Genomic DNA, 18,721 nt, shown 5'->3' with positions numbered 1-18,721 from the left:
CCCACTGATGATAAAAACAAAATTAATAAGAAAAAAAATAATGGCGAGTGTTGCACTCGAGAATAGAAACACGTTTGAATGATGTAGTTTCGATAATTGTATGTTCGTCTGTTTTTCCAAAGATACGTTTTTCTTTATTGCGTTTTGCATTGCAAGCTGATTAGAGGCGCTTCACGCGATGCGAACGCACGAGAGAAAACTGCTAATTAAAAAGTTAGAGAGCATCTTAACTTGACTTAACCTCGTAAGACCCACGTCCAAGTTTGACTAACAGAATTTAAAACTTAACGTCAATGGATACATATAAGTAACTATTTTTTGCCCTCGACTGCGTCTGCCAGGAATTCGTTGACAGCTGGAACTATGCTATTTTCCGGGATCAAAACCATCCTATGTCCTTCCCAGGGTCTCAAACTGTTTCCATAACGAATTGTATCTTAATCAGTTCAGCGGTTTAAGCGTATATAGGTAACAGACAGACAGAACTATGTCATCTTCCAAATATACGACACAAAATATGCTTTGTAGGTACAACTTATATTTTAGCGGTTGGCATGGTCGGTATTACTCGTATTGTGTAAATATACAGGGTGTAACATTCAAATCGGGCAGTATGGGAAGGTTTCCCATACTGACCGATCTGAATGTTACACCCTGTATATTTGACTGTACAATGTTCTGTGACTCCAGGAAAAGCCTGCAGCGCCTGCGGTCGCCTGCGGTCGCTTCAGGAGTGCTACTACGAAATGCGAAAATCGAAGTTCGTTATACCGTCCGTCCTGCTGACGCTAATATTATTTAATACAAGAGTGAGAGGGACGGTACGATACGGACTTCGATTTTCGAATTTCGTAGTAGCCCCGGCGCCATATAGCAACGGGCGTCATTTCCCAGTTTTCAGTGCAAAATAAAACCTGATGGCGCCTTTCGAGAGGCGCGGAAGTGATCTAAGCAATATTGCTCTACCTTGATCAAGGGCTAGAGCTAGCGCTGAGTACCTGTTAGTTAGACTATGTCAGTGAAATAGAAACGGTGTGAAGAATATCTTTCATATGTGCCTATAACCTGCGCATAAAGATGCGGCCACATGCAGCCGACGCTCGTTTGTAACGATAAATCTAATCATGTGACCTATTTTGAATTTTCTGCGACTCGTAAAAGTAGCGTCAAGTCGCCGCGTCGAACAGCAGCGTCAAGGTGGCTGCTTGCAGGAATGATCTTGGTCTTGGAAGCTGATTTAAAGAAAGAAAGAAAGAATAAATTGATTTACCTAAATACTATATTATTTATTATGATATTTAATTATTTATTTTAGGAGCAGTCGTGGCAGTGGTACAAATAAAAGAAATTGGAGTGAATGAAAACAAAAAATAACAGTGTTTTTCCGAAATTGAAGAGGAGAGTTTTTTTTCAGCGATAAAACTCAACATTTTCAGCTTTGTCGCTGTATGTCCCTTGTCAGATTTGACGCTAGAAACGAGCGTCGAGCGGCTGCATGTGGCCGCACCTTAAGAATAAGATACAATTTCGCTCGCCTCCCAGTGTTGTTTGACGTCATGTAATATATACAACATCATTTAGGTGGTGTAGCGAATTTAAGTATGTGTACGTACGAGTTACATCACAGTCTTAATTAAATGTAACATGGTATAATATTATGATAATTTAAGTGTATATATTATGTGAAATTATATATCGCTTTTCCCTCCCATTCATATTCAACATTCTTCTTAATACAAACGAATATTTACTTACTTACGGGTATATCGTATTATTATACCTACTTTTTATCTCAGAAAATAACAACCCGTGGGATAAACGAATTCGTCATATACGAAGTTGCGAGCAACAGTTAGTATATCATAACTGTTCTATGTAGAGTTGCCATATCTGACGGAAAGTACCAAAAGAACTGTATAATTACATACAATGTAGTCCGTTTAGTACGACTTCGCATTTAACAACCAACCGTTTTTAGCGACGTAAGTATAGGCTAGGCATGCATAATAATATGTTTGGTTTTAATATGAGCCACCATGAAAGTAGGGGAGATTCGGGTAGCCCTGGACGGCGGGTAGCCCCGGTCACTGTCGATTCTAGGCAATCACGCACGGACAGTGACCGGGGCTACCCGCCGTCCGGGGCTACCCGAATCTCCCCTACATCTGTTCGTTTAATACGGCGTCCGGTTAGTACGACTTAATAGCCGCCGGTCTCTTTGCCGTCGTTATAACCGGTTTCTACTGTACATTTGTTTTCATTGCTTAGGTTGTATATCGCCGTTCAAAGCGGCAATGTGTGATGACCAGTTGTTCCCAAAGGAAGATCAGTGCCGTTCGCAAGACCGGCAGCTTACTGATTTGGGGCCATTTCGTAACCTACGAATCTTTTTTGTCGCGAATTATGTTTTCTTTCTCACAACGCAGCAAGTGTGTCTAGCACCTGTGCGCCCGAAATGACACAACCTAGATTTTTTTTTAAATAATGGCTCTGATTGGTATGGATCTACTAGTAAGTTTTGCCATTTAGAAAACGAAATATGAGAGGTAATGGTGGATGAACGATGACGTAGCACAATCCAGGCCCTATAACACGAAGTGCAAAACTCGAACTTCGTATATTGCCGTCCCGCAGACGCTTATGTCATTAAATACGCGAGTGAAAGGGACGGTGCGATACGAACTTCAATTTGCGAGTTTAGTAATAGCCCATCTGGTACAAAAGCCGTTGTCTAACGCGCTGACCTTCGCGATCGCATTCACCATCTACCCTCGTCTTACGTGTGACAGAAAGAATTGGTAAAACTTTGGTAAAACGATTTTGATTTAATGTGCGGTAGACAATAAGGTCTTTGATTCCAGTAAACTTGTTTTAGTGCTCTATTTATTGATTTTAGCTAGTTTACTACGCAAATTAGCGTCAAGTGTAGGCATCCCGCCGCCGCGTGCCGCCGACCGTGGCACGTTTCACTCCAGCTATTCGCCGAGAAAACTGCGCCACATTTTTGTACTTCTTCGCTCCACAGCACACAGAATATCCAACAAAATGGCATATAAATATAGACTTTACATCGTGAAAATAAAAGTGATTTTGCTCCAGTCGTGATCGGGAATCTTACGCGTTCGGTTAGCCACATTGTTATGGAGATGCGATCAATTTAGCGGCGACATTAAATATTAAGTATGATCCGCTTGTCTTGAAGATCGTAGAAAATTGATATGGTCTGACCGAAGCGTGTCAACAAGTACAGTCGAGACTGAATTATGTATCACTGTAAAATTCTTCGTAGACAGTTTCACTATGATTTGAACAATTATACAAATTATACACGTGTCGTTATACGTTTACACAAACGAGCACATGTTGGTATCTTAAATAGGATGCAACTGTCGGACGATGATTGACTGGTAGCAAAAAAAATCCATATAAATTAAAAAATTGAGAAAGAAATGCCTTGCATGTAATAAGTAATAAGTAGAGACATGTCAATCGCAGTCCGCAGAGTGCTGACGTTCAGAATGAGAAAAACGACTTAATATGTTTTATATCAATTCTGTGTACTACTGCACGCGAGAGGGGCTTTACTTGAGTTTATATACATTAAGTACTGATCTAACGAGCTGTCTTCATCGTCTATTTGCCACCTGATGATTATTATCCCATCAGCTGATCAATCCATCACACATATTGTAGGATCAATATGACCATAAATTACTACAGTTATTTTACATTAATTTGCATATGTTTTCACTGGACGTTTTAGAAATGTTTTTGGGAAAAATGGTAATTCATTAGAGAAGGTTTGGTTAACCCCCGCCGTTTTGTATTTAAGGGCGAACGAACAATCCTTCATATTAGCTTGGTCTATGGGAAAGGATTTATCTCTGGAAAACACGTATTTTCCAATTATAACGATTTTTTAGGGTTCCGGAGCCAAAATGGCTTCGCCATGTCTGTCTGTCTGTCTGTCCGTCCGTCCGCGGCTTTGCTCACGGACAATCAATGCTAGAAAGCTGTAATTTTGCACGGATATATAAGTAAACTATGCCGACAAAATGGTACTATTAAAAATTCAAAAAACATTTTTTAGGGTACCTCCCATAGACGTAAAGTGGGGGTGAATTTTTTTTCTCATCCAACCCTATAGTGTGGGGTATCGTTGGATAGGTCTTTTAAAACCATTAGGGGTTTGATTCGACAATTTTTCGATTTAGTGATTTGTTTGCGAAATATTCAACTTTAAAGTGCAAATTTTCATTAAAATCGAGCGTCCCCCCCTCTAAAATCTAAACCGGTGGGTGGAAAAATTTGAAAAAATTCAGGATGGTAGTAAGTATATCAAACTTTCAAGGAAAACGGCTAAGTTTGCTTGAGAATTATTAGTAGTTTATGAGTAAATAGCAGCCTTATGTATAAAATATACCTAAACTTGGAAGATTCCGTATAAAATACGAAATCCTTAGAAAAATATTACTTAATTTTTTCGTAATGGCTACGAAACCCTATTTTGGGCGTGTCCGACACGCTCTTGGCCGGTTTTACTAGTGAAAGTTGTACGCGCAATTAGATCAGTAATTTCGAAAACTCTGTCTTCAGCATGGTGGTTCAGCGGCGTATAGTGTTCGACTTAACTGGAAGTCTAGAAATCGGACGCGACTTAGTTTACTACCTAAATTTCTTTTTGTTTGTGTATTTATTTAGTTTACGTTTTACAGCTTATTTAAATACCTACGTATTTCCGACAAAAATATGCGATCTAACAAAGAAATCAAAGCAAGGTGTCAATGTGGATATTACGGAGCTTGGTTACAAATTTCACTTTCAATTTTCGTCAAGTAATGAGGGAGCTCGAGTCACCTAGAAACCAATGGTGAATGTCTGTCATGGAAAACCGAGTGACAGTGATTTTTCACCACTCAGTTCCGGCTCAAGTGATTGCACATTTTATTGTATAGTAGACTAATGTAATCAATTTTTTTTACATCGAAAAAGTCGGATCTTCATTGGAATATGACAGCACCCGAAGTGTCAATCAATAATTATTGTATTAAATGAGAAAATTAGTGACCTTTATGGAAAGGTATATATGGATATGAAACTTAATTATTAGTATCAAAAGTTAAAATGAAAAATGTACGGCTGTACGATGGGTAAATAGGTACTGAAGCTAATGAGGGCTATCGCGTATGAATTCGCCGCTAGAGGCGCTAGTGTAGCGTGAGGTCTCCGAAATGTCAAACAAATCTCATAGTTTTCGGGTGAGCTACGCGGGTTTATTGAAATTAGATTGGAAATTAATTATGGCAATTATGCGATAAGGGGCAATGAAGCTGTGTTTTGAGACAGTTTTGTCTTTCGAAAATTTTTGTTCTCCCTTTTTTTCCGAACAAAACAGGACTACGCAAGACGTGGTTGCTCAATATTTTTATGGTACGGTTTTAAGATTGATTTGATTTGATTTTAATCTAAACTTTGTTTTCACGCCCGTAATAACAGACTTTGAAAGCCACACTTAAAAACCTTACACAACAGTGGCGCCATCTAGTAAGACAAAAAACGATAGCCCTCATTGAGAGAGCACGAGAAATACGAACTTTTCCGATAAAATATGATGGAACACCATTATGCACTATATCTCTAGTGTTGGCAGACGTCCCAATGTTTATCCCACAGCTTGCTATTAGTGAAATAAATTATGTACTCGTGCTTAAAGAGACCACCCCTTATAAACTAACACAAACGCAAAGTACAGATATAGATAAGTTATAGATAGAGGTATACATACGAGTAATTAAGATTTAAAGGAATAATGGTCACGTTAATAAATCTGTGTTTTTTTTTGCTCAAGCATAGCAAATAACTTAACTACGTTTCATTCATTGCACATATCGTGCTAAATCATAACATAATATACGCTAAGACAGTTATGTTAGCATGAAGCAGTTTTGCTGTAACCGGACAAAGCACGATTTACTCTATGAAAAATAATGTTTTTACAAGCTTTTCAACCGACTTTAAAAGAGGAGGTTCACAATTCGTATGTATGTTTTTTTTTGTATGTTTGTTACGCGATAACTCCGCCAATTGTGTGTCGAATTTCAAAATTATTTTGTTGTTCTAAAGGAAATACTTCCGAGGTAGTCCCAATGTCACCAAGTCAGAAATCTTAGAGAAATTGAGGGCAACCCTCAAATTGTATAAGAACACCTATAGTCAGATCATCTATGGAGTCCTGTGTATTCCGAAATAAAGATTATATTATTATTATTTATTGTTATTATAGCGGTTTTGACATTTTTAACACCAAGTAAACTATTTACATCCAGAAAGTATCATTTGGTGAACTGGACCTGATGAAGAAGACCGTAGCTACCGCGCGATACTCAATTATAAAATAATAGAACTATACCGTGTTTGGGCTTGATGGAATCGTTGTGAGATACACTTTGGGCACAATAAATCACTAAAAACAATGATTTTTTTTTATCGAAATATGGAACTCATTTCAAAAACCTTGAAAATATTTTTTTACTAGTTTGAAATCGGTGCCTCAGCACGAGTCAGCAGGAGTAATTGCAGCCCAATATATGTATAGTATACATATAGGTGAGGTAGACGACTATAGGTCCACTCCAGCTGGCTTGTGCTGAGGCACTTCTTGAGGGACTTCAAAATAGTAGAAAATTATTGTCTAGGTTTTTGAAGTCGGTTCCTTTTTTTGTCAAAAAGCTTTTAGTTTGGCCTGTTTGTATTTGTTTAAGTCAAATCTTGGAAGTTGAATTTGACCTTTTTCCAGTGGTCGGATTGACTTGAATTTTGGCATACTTATGTAAATCTTGTGACAATACAATAATCTGGCAGCGTCATCCTGGTAGTCCGGCCAGGATCGTCTCCGCAGGACGGAACTCCTCAAGGGGTAATATCGTCTGCTATCCCTTTGTTGCTTGCCATTTGGCGCGTAGAGCGACTGTTTTTCTTGCTCTACCCCAGGTATGTTTATGTCACTTTGTAGGAGAACCAAATTTGGCAGTAGCGTGCGAATGTGTGCTGTAGGTGCATCTCCCGTCGTTACGTGCTTTGTGGTCATTACGCACGTCAACGAGTAAAAGTGAGAATCTTTCCCGATGAAACTGCACCGGTATGCAGCCTCGTCTAATTTGCTAATAAAGCACGAACTGCAGCTCGGCGCATAATTATGGACACGCCATTAGCTAAAGCTACGGGTATTTTACTGTTAGTTTTACAGGTTTAAAGTGGGTTGATAGAATATGCTATGGAATAATGTTATAATTATAACAAGGTGTTTTAGAAAAATTAGGAATATTTCAGCAGGAGGTTTCAGGTTTTTTTATTGTGATTGATCAATTTTTCCATACGTTGCTCGATGTCCAAAATGCGAATACGGTTATTTGTTCTACCACCTAATTTGTACGGAACCCTTGGTGTGAGTCCGATTCGTACTTGGCCAGTTTTTTCAGCAGTAGGTATTCACAGGCATTCCCGAGATTTTTGCACCATCAGATTAGAAAATATTGATTGATTATTTATATTTCATCAAGAATACATATTATGTAAAAACAAAAACGCTACTTGTAAATCTAAACCAAAACCGAATAAGAATTTTATTCGAAAGGTAAGTAATTAGTTTTCTTATTCTCGCGATAATTAAAGCTTTGCATTATTTATGATTACATTTATCTTTGAAATAAATCGCTTATCTTGATTGTTATTTAAAATCCATTCGCGTAGTTTTCACCGTGCAGATTTGGTTAAAAGGCTGCTTATTTTTAGTTTACGAAGAGTTCACGGTCTACCAGTGATTATTCTGTCTTTGTCTATCTATATGAGACTGCGTATAAGATGCGTAGGGTTGGTTAAATGTATTGTATTGTCATTGAATCTCATCACAGACGTGACGAAAAATGGTTTCATCAAAGTCATAATGTGTTTGAAAGACCTATCCAACGATACTCGAAATTGGGGTTAAGTAAAGAAAAAAAAACATTCCCGCTTTGCGTGTAGGAGGAGTATCTATAGTACCTAAAATTGAAACTGGCATCGAGTAAAGTTCTCAGCAAATCAAATTCTATTGTCATTTGAAACGCATAGTAAACTAGTCCAGTTTCAACACGCCGTTCATGCTTTGGCTACGCGCTTGCGCATGGTATATTATAATATTATATAAGTAAATCTTTTGTATTGCATCGTGAAAAACTATCGTCAAACACGAGCACGGACATAATGTAACTGGGGATTTATGCTTGTATCTGTGTAACCGATAAAACGAGATTTATACAGACTTCAAAAAAGGAAGTTATCATATCAATTCAAGTCCTATGCTTTATTATACTTTAAACGCGCCCCGGCTTCGCACGGGTGCAATTTCCAAAAGGTCAAAGGTCTCTAAGCTAAGGCACTTAATATTTTTCAGCTCTATGTTCCTACCTGACCTTAAGAGGATCGCTGGCGGCGGACGGATGCGAGGGGCTGAAGACAGTGTTGTGGCGCGCCATGGAAGAGGTCTATGTCCAGCAGTGGACTGCTTTGGGCTGATGATGATAATGATGATGATGTTCCAAAAATGAAGCACCCGAAGCCGGGGCGCGTTGTTAATATATGTATCATAAATATAAAACTTCCGTAAAAAAGTATCTAATTGATGATAAAAACTGCATATCACGTCGCTTAGTTTAAAAGGTCTAATTAAGCGTACAGATGGGGGCAAGTGACATTTTTATTTTATGTGGTGTAAAGATTTTCAGAATCGCACTGCTTTTGTACCGCGTGTATTTTTGTTATAATCAAATCGCAAACTTTAAAAACATGTGACTTTTTTCCTTATAAAATAACACGCAATTAGGTATCGGGTACGCAATATAGGTTTTTATTGGAAACGTCGCTCTTCCTGACGTGACAGCGGTCGCTTCACTCGTGCGTGTCTAAGCTTGTTGTTGGTTTTCGAAAACAATTCAAAAATAAATGACAATCTGGTAATTGCTCTGGTAAATGCTAAACTAAGAAATTAATGCAATATAAATAAATAAATAAATATCACGGGACAATTCATACCAATTGACCTAGACCCAAAGTAAGCTTAGCAAAGCTTGTTTTATGGGGACTAAGCAACGGATAAATATCGCTTCACAACACTAAAACCAACGTCTGGTAACCTTTTTATTAGTTTATAGAATACACGCTGTAGTTAGTCAAGGGCGGTTCTAGCGTTTTTTTTGCAAATAAAAAAAAATAAACTTATCTATTGTAAAACAGCATTAATTAAATAACAAAATCAATTCTCCTATTTTGTCACACAAAGAATAAATAATATAAAAAACAATGAGTTACAAAAAAAACTACCTACTGTTGGCTTAGACCCAGACCAGGGCCCAGAGGGGTCATAACCTTTCGTGCACGAACCCGACTCGGACTTAACCAGTTTTTTCTCACCTAGCAGATTATCCATGTAAACAATTAGTTCGTCAACCTTAAGCTGGTTTCACACAGCACAATCGACAGGCCGCAGTCACTTTCGTCCATGGAAAAAACCCCATAGACATAATAGACAATGTGGGAAGATGGTATTGTATGTTTTGCATGGAGTAAAAGTGTCATTGTGCGTTATTGTGTAAGGGTGCGGACCATGTGAATGCTCGTTAGATTTGCGTAATTTCTGGTTATTGTGACCATTGGGAGTACCTAAGTTTGCATTTCCTTATGTGACATCAACTGTAAGTACTCATAAAGGTGAAATTGAGTCTCTTGTGAATATTTGTTGGTGTTGTAGTTTACCATATATCATATCATACCATAGTAGGTAAACAGACTAATTTTTACATTTCTAATTAATTAACTACAAACCACTCTAAGGTTGACTGGTAGAGATCCCATAATGGGATAAATTCCCCTATGTACCATCAGCCAAATAAGTGGTCTATCAATGTTTAAACAAGTTCCTATCAAATGAATATGTCGCTAAAGACGAATTTTCAAGTAGACAGACACGTCTATTGGCATCACTTTAGGGTGGTAGGTGGTAGACCACATATATTTGGCGGATCGTGCATGTCATATCGTTTGTAAATTGTTTTTGTTTCTCAATTGTATTTCAATCAATAAATCATGACGCATGACTTGTTTTCACTCTCGTGATTGCGTCACACGAGTCATTGCCATGCAGCGCCCGTGACCCTCGCTTTCCTGCAACGTGACGTGAGTGCATGGACACTTTCTTTTGTGACGAATCCTGGGTGGATTCCTTGGCGTGCCAAAGTATCAATGACCGTAAAAGTAAATTAATCAAAACATCCGTAATTTTACTGCACGTCTTTTACGCGTACGTCACTGCACGCCCCAGGCTGTTTTCCTTTCATATGCCAGTGCCAGTTTTCCTTTCAAATTCATTATAAATACTATGATTAAGATTTATAAGATTGTTCATCAGACTTGCTCTTAAACAGTGTCGTAACATGCAGGCTACCTTGGTTGCAACCCCCCAAATAAAACCCTCGACCTTAATGCGCTTGTCATGAAACCCGTGGTCGGTAAATGAATCATTGCCCGTACTAATTTCTTAATTCCTTCATTCGTAATTCCTTATTTACCGCCCTTAAGACACAATGTACTATTAAGCTTCGCTTGTGGAAGGACACTTGCCTCTAACAAAAATTAGAACTTTACAGCCTAATATTTTGCAAACAGCTCTCTTTATATTGTCTCTGAAAGACCTATTCAACGATACTCAACAGCAACGTGCGTGTTAGTTATTCTGTGTCCGTAGTACGAAAAAAAATCATTCCCAATATGAGTTCTTGTCATACCTACTTTCTTGAAATTGCACAAGTCTTTTGTCTGTAATTGGAAAGGACTATTTCTACGCTGAGTCATTACGAGGTTAAAGCTTGATTGACGTACACTGTGAATGGTTAAATGAACGAAAGTCCATACGAATTAAATGCAATCCGATTTTGAATAGGTAGATATTTAGAAAACAGTTAGCGGGGAGATGACTGGATGAATCGCAGTAACTAACGAGTAAAGTTTTAGATCTTATTGTTTTTTTTTAAACCAGTATATTGCAAGTGTAAAGTAACGAATTAATTAAATTTCAAAAGTGAGTAGGTAGGTACAGTCAAGGAATTTAATTCATGGGCCACCATCGAACCTTTTCAATAAAAAATTCATTACGACTTTCCTTGTTAATTCATGCGATGCCACTATGACGTTTACTGTGAAGGTTCCATGGTGGCCAATGAATTAAACTCCTTGACCGTACCATAATTTATTTAAGCCCACGAAACACAAAAAACGTATGCGCATTAAAGGCGTAAAAGTGGTGCAATCTATTCTGGAATGCAATACAACCGAATAACATTTGCCTCTGTTATCTACCTTGCCTGTCGCCTGGAAGAGATAGCTCTGAAGTGATAAGGTCGCCTATTGCTGACCTTGAAAAATCTCTGTAAGTATACAATACAATACAATACCTATGTGTACCTGTGTTTTCTGTATTGCTTACTGTTCAATATAGAGTTATTGTATTGTATTGTATTATTAGTAGGCACTGTCACCTGAATTACTTAAATCTTCCACTGCGAAGCGTGCTTTATTGCTTAAAAATCTGACATGTCCTGCCGGCCGGAGAAATAGACTCTTATCAGATATTTAAGCACGCTTTGTGTCAAATATCGGTGCTGATAACTATATTGTGATAAATATCTACAAAACTTGCTTTATTTTGCACAAAAACGAATAAACCACACAATCAGACAGTCACTATATTATATTATCGAAGCTTTTATAAAACATAATTAAAATCGCAAACTTAAAGGTAAATATTCAAACGACATAGCTACCCGTCGCCTTAGCAACGGCTAATAACGCCTAGCAACCAAAAAAGCTGAAAAAACACGTTTCTTGTATGACGACCCCCTTTAATTTGTAACTTGAGTTTTAGTTTTAGTTATTTTAATTTAATAGTAGTTTTAGTCCTATGGATATTTTGTATTTTCTTTATATTTTCTTAATAAACTTTAGCTCGAATAAATTAAAACACGAAAATAAAGATCGTGGAATCTACAAAACGAATTCAAATTAAACAGTTAGTTGTCCACGGTGCAGTTGGCAATGGGATTGGCCCGTTTCCGTCTCATCGGCAGACTCCCGCGCCGGTGCCGCTCTATTTGTGCGACTACACACCGTACCGTATCGATCATATTCATCTTACGCTGAAAAAATACGCAAAACCAAGGAATACTAATGAGCATAGGATCAATATCGAACGGAACGCCATCTCAATACTGGGTAAATTCTTGGGCTGCAAAGTTAGTGGCAATTTTTTTATGTAATTAATTTCCCACATACTTACATAATATTCCGTATCTGAAAAGTCTGGGTTTGATACCACGATCTTCTCCTTGAGAGGCGATAGGTTATATCACTAAGCTACCACAGATTTTTTATGGATATATCCACATAAATACATCCCTTCTTCATTCTTCAATCTGGATGACCGAATGGGGAAGTGGGAAAGTCGAGTAATGTGTCTAATGTTTATTGTCTGTCTATACCCCATACATATTGTGCTTCACGGTCGCGTCGTACCTTCTAGAATTAACGTCGGAGCTACTCGTACAGTCAGCATCAAAAGTAGCTGTACACTTTCTTACTTTGTCGTTTTACAGCCACGTAAATACTAAACGCCATGCAAGATTGTCATGTGTCAATGCGACAGAGTGAAAAAGTGATACGCTACTTTTGATGCTGACTGTGCAAGTTTGTTATGAATGGTCAGAGGTTCAATTGTGGCGTCACTGTGTAAACTTAGACTTACAAGTGTACATATCGGGTAATTTAGTGACCAAAGGTCTTTTTTTGCAATAATTTCAGTTTCTATGCTACTTTTTTTTATACGACTGGATGGCAAACGAGCAAGTGGGTCTCCTGATGGTAAGAGATCACCACCGCCCATAAACATCTGCAACACCAGGGGTATGGGATACCTCACGTGTTATAATTTTAGAAGGTAAACCAAATAGAAGGTAAACTGAACTAAACCCATTCGAGGAATTAGTTATACTTTAACGCTAAATCAGACCTCTTACTACAAAAAGTTTTACCAGCAGCTATGAAATATTTTCTATCACGTTGTTGAATTTCACACGTCATACTCATAATATCACTTACCATGCCCTAACTGTAACTCCAGGCAATAAAATTACACAACACAGTGACAGCTCGCCATGTTTGGAGTCCATTTGAGTACATGCATAAGGGAAGTCACTGTTACGTAGACCCTTGGTTCCTGGAGTGAAAGTGAACAACGAAAGAGGCGTTTCGGCAATTAACTCGATTAGCATCGAACAATACTGTTGAGATGAAAATGACGGTGTTTTGTACAATGCGCAGCCAATTCGTGTCGGTGTTTTGTAGCAGCACTAATGTTTATTTAAGTTTTGTGTGTATATTTAGATATTGAGTTCATGTGTATACGTAATTTAGAACTGTACTGTCATGAATCCGTGCGAAAATCCTTGAAAAATCTCACATTTTTAGTCTATGTCACGGGGGACAATTCACACTAATTGACCTAGTCCCAAAGTAAGCTTAGCAAAGCTTGTGTTATGGGTACTAAGCAACGGATAAATATAATTATATAGATAGATACATACTTAAATACATAGTAAACACCCAAGACCCGAGAACAAACATTCTGCCCCGACACGGGAATCGAACCCGGGACCTCAAGCTTCGTAGTCAGGTTCTCTAACCACTAGGCCATCTGGTCGTCTCTAGGCCATCTGGTCGTCTAATGTACTATACTTACAAATAGCATTTCACGCTGTATCTATGATTATTTATGTACTTGTCTATTGAGGATAAAAATTTACCGTTGATTTTAGCTATTAACAACCCCTTACACGTAAAATACACATAGTTTAAGTAACTCGTAAGATTCTAATCCGGGAGCGGTAAATTAATTTTTGCGTTCTGTTTCTCTTCATGACCAATTGCCAGCGCCGGCGGCGGTAGGAAACGCAGCTGCCTTCTGCCTATACAATTAGAAAGCAGACACGTCTAAATACAGTATCTATTTTCTATGTACTAAACCTATTTCCCAATGAAAGTGCCTCGTACGGAGAAACGAAAACACTGGCTGATTCCAATAATTGTGCTTAGGCTGCAAACACATGGAAAAAGAAAAACTTACGATTCAAACTACTTAATGAAAAAAAAACAAGAGTCTGCCCCTATGCTCACTTTGTGTAGAGTGAAAATAAAGAGAAATAAAATAATTAAGAAGAAGCTAGATCGTGCGGTAGTATTTTAGAATGGATTTTTAACAGATATTTGCCAAGACGGAGACTTGAGGCGTTCCTTAGGGAATAAGAAATTCCCGAAAATGTAGTAAGTAGTGAATACAGTTGGAGAAGCGTTTTTGAGTGCGTAGGGTAGGGTAGGTAGGGCCACTAAGGAACGCCTACACTGTAAGCCATTAGGTAGTGCAAATTAAACAGCATACACTTTACCTAATTCTGTATACTTACTTCAGAAATTCTAGCTGCATAATAAGGATATAAATAATTATGTGTGTATGTAGACGCAGTCTTGTGTATCACGCATCAAATTATACTTGAAGTTGGCAAGCTGGCTTAAATTTCAAAAATAGCATAACATACCTACGTAATGTATTTAACTCTCAAGTTAAGAACCTTTTAACGAAATTAAAATTAATCTTGTTCTAATTGTAATTTTTATCGTTAATGAAACTAAAATTTTCTTACTCTATACTATCTATCCCAGCCTATATATGTCCCACTGCTGGGCACAGACCTCCTCTCAGAACGAAAGGGCTTGGGCCGTAGTTCCCACGCGGGCCCAGTGCGGATTGGGGAGATACTATCTATGTTCAAAATAATTATCTGTCTGTCTATTACCTTTTCACGCTGAAATCGCTGAACTGATTGAGATAAAATTTGATATCGTGATAGTGCAAGGGCCAAAGAAGGATATAGGATAACTTTTAATCAGGAAAATTGCATAGTTCTCGCGGGATAGCATATACCAACAAATTCGTTGTAGACAAGTTGCGAGCAACAGATAGTTACAGATAAAGGAAACATAGGTATTATCTTTATATTTAATATACAGAAAGAATACTCGTACGTCGGTATAATTTGTAAATATTGCAGCTACGTGTGAATACTAGTGATGTTTGCATAATTAACTCAGTTAAATTAAAATGAGTTTATTAACCGCTATCAATTATATATTCAGATTACGTTGTTACGTTTATTGGTCGTACGAAAATTCTTTTCATGTTAAACGTAGATTTAGAGATTATTCAATGATGCATTACTAATTGGACAGTCCATTAATGCTACTTTTTTACAAAGTAGCAGAAAGAAATTGCGTAATGGTCACGACAATGCAATAGTAAATTATCCATGTCTTTTTTGACAGATACAATTGAATACTTGCTTGTTTTTGTATATTATTACAGAATAATAAACAAAAACAACACATGACACATGGCAACACATGATCATCGGCATTGAAAATAATTAAAAGAACTATCGGATACTTAGTAGATCTACATAATACCTATATTTAATGGAGATAATGTGATGCAATATCAATTCAATTTAAAATGAGTAGGCAGAAGAACAGTTAGCTTAAGTAAGTATCATAAGATCACGGCACAACAATCTCACACACACACACACATCACAATTGTCTCACAGACAATCTCTTTTATGTTATAACGATGCTATTATTTAAATGCCATTGACTACATCACCCACTGTTATTGACATCCCTAAACCGGAATGAGTAAATATTGAACCGATTCACCATCCCAACTACAATAAAAGTGAAACCTTCAAATCGATCATGCTTTGCTTTCTATACAAAGAATGAAATCTTAACACTGGTTATTGTTTCTAGTACAAAAAAAGTTTCTGTTTTTATAGAATAGGTAGGTACTTTGTCACGGAAAAACAGATTTTGCTGGGATCGTATTTTATCTCTGACCTGGTTAGCGTCTTTGTTTTGGGAAACGTGAGATCGGTGAAATGCAGGCTTTCGTTAACTAGATGGAAATGATGAAAGCAATAAGAAGACACCAATATAAAGCCTGGTGCCAGTTCTAAGGGGACACCAAAGCACATGTCCTAGCCTTCTTTATTGCATAGGTACTGTAGAGGCGGCCCGCTAAGTTAGGATCCTCAAATTCACTTTTGCCCCGATCTAAAGTTATATTACTAGTTAATCGATTATACATCAAGTTCAAGCAAGTTCAAGGTACCAGTAGCAGGTTTGAGAGGCTCAAGTGTAGAATTCAAGTGGTATGACCATTGAGGCGGATCCAAAGCATTATGATGATGAGCGTTATCGACAAGTGATCTAGATAAAGCTTGCTTCGCAGGTTGCATCCGGAACGCACTGTTGACCAGTCAACGGTTCTTTTAGTAGGAGTACTTAGATCGGGTTTATAATCGACTGAATCGCGTGTTAAGTTTATCACAAGTCAAGATAGACTGATATAAGAAATTGTTCTTTTTTTATAAAGTGTTGTACTGACTGCGGTATTTCATTGATGGAATGGAATAGTCATTAATGGAACCAATAGTGTGAATTTTTGTCCCAGTGATCAGTTATGTATAAATTTTAGCGTTTATTTGAAACGTAATTCATCTCGGCACAGGCTTGCGCTACACTATAGCGAGGTAATTCAACTACACTATTATATAGCCGCTATATAGTTAGTGTACGAGTAGTTGAATTACCTCGCAGGTGTGTGCACCTCGTAATATATTCTTTCACCGCGAAGCTGGTGCTAAATTTCAAATGTGATTTCGCACATCTTTTGATTTGATGATGAGCCTGGTTGAGCCTATAATACTTTGCTTCAGAGACTTGTTTTTGTTTTTGAGACGCGTCTTCGTGGATGGCACTAGGTATAAGTACCTACCTAATAAAAGTAGTGTAGCAGAAACTATGTGAATTGGAGAAATTCAATCTTAATAGTTCCACTAGTCTGACAACGCATCTGGAATCCTTTAATGTTGCGTGTATCCACGGGTGGCAGCGCTCTCTTTACCATCAGGTGATTCATACGCTTGTTTGCCAAATTTATGCCAAAGTTAAGATGCTTTGGTACCACTTCTCTCTGGAAATTAAGATACATTAGAGACAATTTTTTTCGGCTACTTTGATCGCCTTTTACTTTTCTAGCTCGTCTTATTCGCTAATTAGCGACACTTTAGGTGTCGTTCCATGGGCGCCGGCGGCGCGCGGCCACTTACCATTAGACACGGCACTTGCACATTTTCCTTTGTAAAAGTAGAAGATTATAGGGAAACCATGTGTTATCTAAATCTTTAAAAAAACTATTTTCATTTGATGGTTAAGTACTCACTGCAGCTTTAAAAAATCACTTACCAAACATTTTTAAACTGCCAACAGTCCGCACATACATTTTAATCACTTAAAGCCGAGGGCACACTGTCATCACTGTCACGGCACTGTCGGTGTCCACAACGAGCGGTGCGCGGTGCAAGCGTCTGCGCAGAGTGCGATCTACTGTTGACTGCTGCGTCGGCTTCGCGCCCGGGGAGAAAAGTGGGCGAAATAGTGGAAGTGCTATTAGCGAGCAATGAAGCGAAATGTGACGTCAGGAGGTAAGTATGGATGATTCGGTGTGTTATAAAATGTTATTGGCTGTCGGTCTGTCTTTTTCAAGAACTCTGCTATCTGCTTATTCCAGAACAGGTACTTAGATACCGAGTGACTGAGTGTGTCTCCTAGCGATGGAACCTCTTCAGGCATGATTTGGCTATCTTGATCCAGGGTTCAAAATTGTGCCAAAAGCGACCGGTTTGCAAGCCAGCAAAATGATTTCCATTTAGGTTGCGGTTCATTTGATTTTGCAGTGTTGAACCTTATATATAGTAAAACTTGTAGTCGCGAGCTACGAGTATACCTAGAGATTTTTTCTTTTTTTTAAACAGGCCCAACCTCCCCAAATATGAATAGAATAGTGGAACAACACTTTAGCAATAAAAATATGACCAGAATTGAATATTTATGCTCTAAACTAGTTTTACGGGCATGTGTGTTTATTTAATTTAATGTCACATATATGTTAGAGACTTTTGGCAGCAGAACAAAACTAACTATAAAGTACTCGTAATAACTTCATAAATACTATCAATCCGTGTGGGTGAACTGGCAACTCTATAGGTAGTCATTATATCGACCACATTCTGCTTTTAAATATCAACAATTTATTTAATAATTCAAACAAATTTGAATGTTTCATATTAAGTCATTTTACAGCTATTCTCGATTGTTTCTGGACAATACCCAATTTTGCAATACCTGTAATCATGGGTCAATAGGTCAGTAAAGTTTTAACATAATATGTCGAAGTTAGATGGCAGCTTCTTCTATGTTCTAGGTACTTATTGCGTGATTGCAGACGGTTTTTCTTCTCAGCGTTGCAATACAAATGCGATAGCTATTGCCTGCGCTTGTTGCACGGTAAAACAATTTTAATCAAGTACCTACCCACTGTTGCGTATTCTCCCTAAATGTTATAAAAGATGTTGCATGCGTACGTGGGTACTTAGGCTAGGCATGTGAATGTTTTCAACTGCTTAACTTTAAAAATAATCTTATTTTACTTACCTACCTACCTATCAAAAATTAGAGCAAATAATTC

The 18,721-nt window shown here is 37.8% G+C and overlaps 2 protein-coding genes across 2 annotated transcripts in view; both read right to left on the bottom strand.

Annotated features, from left to right (window-relative positions):
• LOC141434764 (uncharacterized) overlaps nt 1-17,613 on the bottom strand; it is a 38,470-nt gene extending 20,857 nt beyond the window's left edge. The window contains exon 1 of the mRNA XM_074097198.1: nt 17,440-17,613. Coding sequence (XP_073953299.1) covers nt 17,440-17,476 — 37 coding nt within the window. The 5' untranslated portion in view covers nt 17,477-17,613. The remainder of the gene's footprint in view (nt 1-17,439) is intronic.
• ND-15 (NADH dehydrogenase (ubiquinone) 15 kDa subunit) overlaps nt 1-18,721 on the bottom strand; it is a 110,861-nt gene that overhangs the window by 36,395 nt on the left and 55,745 nt on the right. The window lies entirely within an intron of this gene.

Source organism: Choristoneura fumiferana, chromosome 14 (genome assembly GCF_025370935.1).
Source record: "Choristoneura fumiferana chromosome 14, NRCan_CFum_1, whole genome shotgun sequence".
Taxonomy (NCBI): Eukaryota; Metazoa; Arthropoda; class Insecta; order Lepidoptera; family Tortricidae; genus Choristoneura; species Choristoneura fumiferana.
Note: the sequence above shows the minus strand (reverse complement) of the source record. Positions and strands in the feature narration are given on the sequence as shown.